The sequence below is a fragment of the Nematolebias whitei genome, chromosome 18, assembly GCF_014905685.2.
Source record: "Nematolebias whitei isolate Nwh7 chromosome 18, NemWhi1, whole genome shotgun sequence".
NCBI lineage: Eukaryota > Metazoa > Chordata > Actinopteri > Cyprinodontiformes > Rivulidae > Nematolebias > Nematolebias whitei.
This window is the reverse complement of record NC_056515.1, coordinates 17,175,334-17,180,916: the sequence shown is the minus strand read 5'-3', so window position 1 is coordinate 17,180,916 and position 5,583 is coordinate 17,175,334. Positions and strand designations below refer to the sequence as shown.

At 44.8% G+C, this 5,583-nt stretch overlaps 1 protein-coding gene across 1 annotated transcript in view; it reads left to right on the top strand.

Moving 5' to 3' along the window:
- The window catches only part of erbin (erbb2 interacting protein), a 92,793-nt gene extending 88,919 nt beyond the window's left edge, over positions 1-3,874 (top strand). The window contains exon 25 of the mRNA XM_037692240.1: positions 3,767-3,874. Within this exon, the coding sequence (XP_037548168.1) occupies positions 3,767-3,874 (108 nt within the window). The remainder of the gene's footprint in view (positions 1-3,766) is intronic.
- The last annotated feature ends 1,709 nt before the right edge of the window (positions 3,875-5,583 follow it).

Below are 5,583 nucleotides of genomic sequence, written 5' to 3'. Positions count from 1 at the left end.
GGGGGGCACAAAAACATAGCAGATGTAGCAATGCTTTCTTCCATCCTCTTCGTCTGGTTAACAAGATGGATGAGTTACTCAGTCGAACGGCTGCACAGCGATACTGTACATCCAGGACTACAAAGTTTTGTCTTTTTGCAACATGTAGCTCGGTGAGAGGACCTCCGATAACACCGGCAGGCTACAGTGTTTACAGAGCTGACCACTTAGTGAAGTACGGTAAAACACGTGAGGGTGGAACATATATGATACATACGGTACATGACCACTCACCTCTTCACAAATTTAAACAATGGTCCAATCCTGCATTGTAGTTGGATGTACAAGTAGGTGAAAATAAAGTATTAGAATTTTCTGGCACCACCAATAAAAATGTTAGTCTTGGCACAGAGGATAGAGAAAGCGAGCCTACGATTGGAACGTCGCCGCTGGTTCGACCCCCGGGACCGACATCAAAAATGCTATAGATCAAGATCTGATGAAGCCAATAGGACCACATCATCTGCAAAAAGCAGAGACACAATCCTAAGGCCACCAAAACGGATCCTCTCAACACCTTGGCTGTGCCTAGAAATTCTGTCTATAAAAGTTATGAACAGAATCTGTGACAAAGGGCAACCTTGGCGGAGTCCAACTCTCACCAGGAACAAGCCCGACTTACTGCCGGCATTGCGGACCAGGCTCTGACACCGGTCATACAGGGACCTAACAGCCCGTATCAAAGGACCCGGTACCCCATACTCCCAGAGTACCCACCACAAGGTTCCCCGAGGGACGCGGTCAAATACCTTAACCAAGTCCACAAAGCACATGTAGACCGGTTGGGCAAACTCCCACACACCCTCCAGAACCCTGCTGAGAGTGTAGAGCTGGTCCGGTGTTCCACGACCAGGACAAAAACCGCACTGCTCCTCCTGAATCCGAGGTTCGACTATCCGACGGACCCTCCTCTCCAGAACCCCCAAATAGACCTTAACAAGGGAGGCTTAAGAGCGTGATCCCCCTGTAGTTGGAACACACTCTGCGGTCCCCCTTTTTGAATTGGGGGGCCACCACCCCGGTCTGCCAATCCAGGGGAACTTCCCCCAATGTCCACGCAATATTGCAGAGTTGCGTAAGCCATCACAACCCTACAACATCCAGAGCCTTAAGGAACTCCAGGCGAATCTCTTCCACCCCTGGGGCCCTGCCACCGAGACGCTTTTTAACCACCTCGGTGACCTCAGCACCAGAGATTGGAGGGCCCGACCCAGAGTCCCCAGGCTCTGCTTCCTCAGTGGAAGACGTGCCAGTGGGATTGAGGAGGTCTTCAAAGTATTCTGCCCACCGACCCACGACATCCCGAGTTGAGGTCAGCAGAACACTATCCCCACTATAAACAGCGTTGGTGGTGTACCGCTTCCCCCCCGAGACGCCGGATGGTGGACCAGAATCGCCTCGAAGCCGTGCAGAAGTCATTCTCCATGGCCTCTCTGAACTCCTCCCATGCCTGAGTTTTTGCCTCAGCGACCACCTGAGCCACATGTCGCTTGGACTGCTGATACTCATCAGCTGCTTCCGGGGTTCCACAGGCCAAACCGATAGGACTCCTTCTTCAGCCTTACAGCATCCCTCACCGACTGTGTCCACCACCGGGTTCGAGGGTTGCCGCCGTGACAGGCACCGACAACCTTGCGGCTGCAGCTCAGTTAAGCCGCCTCGACAATAGAGGCCCGGAAACACAAACAACAAATGGTAAATGGTATACTCAGTGCTTTACAACACAATCTGTGCCTCATTTACACATTCATACAGCACTCTACTAGATCCATACATAGAACAATCAGTGCTTTATCACATTCATATGATGGGACACACATGGGAGTCAATGAGGGGTGCAGTGTCTTGCCCAGGGACACTTCAGCATGTGACTGCTGGTGGAATCGAACCCCCAACTTTTGCATTGGAGGACGACTGCTCTAACCACTCAGCCACCTGCCCCAACAAAACACAAATACACAGACACTGTCAGTAGCTACATTTGGCGCTTTGCTACTGCCTCAAATCTCATCGGCTCTGCATGACATGGCAGTTAAGGGCCTGCCCTCTGCCAGTACCCACCCCCACTCAGCCTGGTTTATGGGATCACCTTATTTGTTGTTCCAAGTGAACTGCTCTGAGGTGCTGATTTTTACATAAGCAGACTGTAACCATTGATTGGCCAGTGGAGCTACATGTCAAGGTCTTCCTTTCACTGGATGACCCGCCCAGCAAAACTGCAAACTACATCTGAACCTCCACTTCCTCATTGTGTGGACAGATGGTGCCACAAGAAATGAGCCCATTTACAGAGAGATAACGAAGATGATTGTGCAGCATGGTTACACCCGGACTTATAAGCAGTGCTGGGATAAGCTAAAGAAATTCAAGTCTGATTATAGGGTGTTTGAGGATATTAACGGATCAGAATGGCTCGAACAGACCGGTTACGATCCTGCCCATAGCATGGGGAATCAAGTCACAGTGGCAAATCACCTACACCTGAGAAAAACTGATAAGACGAAAGCTGAATGGAGCCTCACTTACCAATTGCAAAGCGTCAATAGACTGGTACCTCCGTCTGTATCTCATTCTGCACAATTTGAGTATTTCTCCAACCAAAAGCCGTGGTTCAGTAGGGATCTATGCATTAAAACCACAATCAATCATAAAGTATAAGTATGCCAGATATGGGCTCCAAACATCTATTAGTGCTGACAAGAGGACATGCATCCAGAGACTTGAGGGCTGTCACAGGGAAAATAACATAAGCCTGTGGGAGTGAATCAAGTCAATAACAAACTACAAGGGTAATAACAGAACTACAATTCATGATGACATTCTGTCACACAAGTTCAACAGCTGTTAACACTAGGTTCAACCAAAGACTTTTGTGACACACAGATGACTGTAGTCCAGATGATGTGCACACAAGTTCTCAGAGCTCTGAGGCAGGTAAACCCCCAAAAGGTTGTGCATCTTGAAATCCTGTGCAGAGCAGCTGGCAGAGGTGTATACTGACATCTTTAACACCTCCCTGGCACAGGAAACAGTCCCTCGCACTTTCAGGTCTGTTGTCATAGTGCTAATTCCAAAAAAGTCCAATGTACCGGTAACCACCAAGAATGACTCGGACCAGTAGCCCTCACATCAGCAGCTCTGAAATACCTGGATAAGTGGATCCTTCACCACATAGACTATCGTTGTAGACACATTGGAACGAATACAACCCCCGACACAAACGACCCTCTTCCACAACAGCTTCTTTCCAGCCACTGTCAGACTGGTAGCACAGGACATGGAGTGGGTACTCCACTTCCCCCTAACCATACACACCAGAACCCATCGGACATCTTTCTCCCACACACTGCTGCCCTCTCAAACATCAAACCATCACAAATATTCATCACCCCTCAGGAAAAATAACTTCATGCACTTTGTGTGTCTGTTGTTGTTCCATGTTCCCAGGCTTTTATTGTTTTATTTTGTTTGTTTCTGATTATGTTTCTCTGTTTTATCTTGTTTATTTTTTACTTTTAGATTTTAAATTGTTTGACTGGAAGAAATTTGCACAATAATTTCTATGTATCTTTTTGTATTTCTTAACTGTACAAATACAATACAACTTTATTTATAAAGCACTTTACAAACAACACCGTTGACCAAAGTGTTGTACACCAACACATTAAAAGCATAAAGACTAACAAATGCCAATAAACTCTGTTCTGTTCTTTTATTTTCATTTCAGGCAAATGGATACAACTTTGTGGACATTGATCACGGGAAAGCCGTGTCCCTGCTGAAGACATTTCCAACCACTGTGGATTTAACAATCATACGAGAAGTGCAGGCATAGACTGGGGGACTGGGGGGGTGGGGGGGGTGCAGGGGTCAATGAGCACATGAAAGAAGAACAAAGAAATTGTATGTTGGTTGTCATATTTTTATACACAGAGCGTGATTTGCTGACACCTGCTGGGACTGTTTCTAGCTGAGGTCCTCAGAGGTGTGTGTTGCTTCAACGGGGGAAGACCACTGAATGTAGTGGATCTTAGTGAGACAGCAGCGTGTCTTCAAAAGGCTGTCACTGTGGCATATTTCTATTTTTATACAAAGAACCTGAAGATTAGAAGAGATTACTGTGGTTTCTGTAAAGATAAACTTTTCTTTGTAAAGTCTCCAACTTAACCACTGATCTAGAGTTGGGTTTTATTTCTGCAGTTGGACATGAAGGTGGCAACCAAGGGGCAGGACTCCTTCTCTTCTGTCCTCCATTTTGCCTTTTTGTTTTTGGACCTTTTGTTTTGTCCCAGTTGTTGAAACTGTTTTTTTTAAATAGCCATGTGATCTCATCTGGAGGGACAGTGTTATGTGCTTCTCGTGGGGGGAACGAATGTAGATCAAGGCAGCACTTTTTGGTTTATTTCTCCTGCAATGAGAGAATCATCCCAACCTGCTTCCTTCAGCCTGTGAAGATCCACCAGCGCATCGAAACACCGAGTCCAGCCCAGCTGCTCGGCACCGTCAGGCCTGTGCCACTTTTCATATTTTGACCTTCTCAGATGATGAAGAGCTGCGCTGCATGTGAAGAGGCAGGACTATTAAAAATCTAGGGACTGTGGGGAGTTTCAAACGGTTTTCAAACGCAGATTAAAATTGGGGCCAATAAAACTTCGTCTTACGCTGTAATTTAAGGTGTTTTCATCAGGTTTAGAGATTTATTCTAAATTAAATTGTTTAACAATCATTTTTCTGAAACGTTCAAAGAAGAAATCAATGTGGGAGTTATGCTGTTCAACCAAAGTGAGCATGAAAAATGAAACGAGGCAAAAGCAGGGGAACAAACTAAAGAAAGATTTGAATCGAGTTTTATTTGTGATTTTCTCTTTTAGGTCGCCATCGATGCAATGAACGGTTTTTAACATCTGTTTCTTTTTTAACATGGAAGAGACCATGGGTTGCCTTTTATATCGTTAAAATGTTTTATTCTTCTTGGAACTCATCTCTTTGGTGCAAGTTTTTTTTTTTCCTCTATACAGAGAACAAAAACAGGAGGAGCAAATTTTTTATAAGTGCCATAGACCATGAACTGTTTGAACAGGGGGAAGAACATTTGCACCCCAGAACCAGAGCAATACTCACATTCACAACCGTTTGAATACGTTTGCAGCAGAACGGCTTAAAAGCAATACTCAAAGCCTTTATTTTCATTCACCAAACATCCTTTTTAAAATGTGACACAACCCTTTTAGTACTTCTCAATGATTTTACAAGGTTTTTATATCTTTTTTTGTAATGAAATGGCACAGGGGTAAATATGTATGCTACATGTGGTTAAAGACAAAAAAAAAATACTCTGCATTGTGTAAAAAATTGGTATTTTTTTCTTTGCCTGAGACATTTTGCTGTCTTTAATATTAGATTTGTTGATGTTCATATGTGTTTAATCATTTCTACTGTGACAAAAAAATAATCCAGTTGACTAGGCTTTTGAAAAAACAACAATCTGGGTGTTTTTTAATATTCCTCCACCTGTGGATAATCAGTCACAGCAGAACAGCTGAG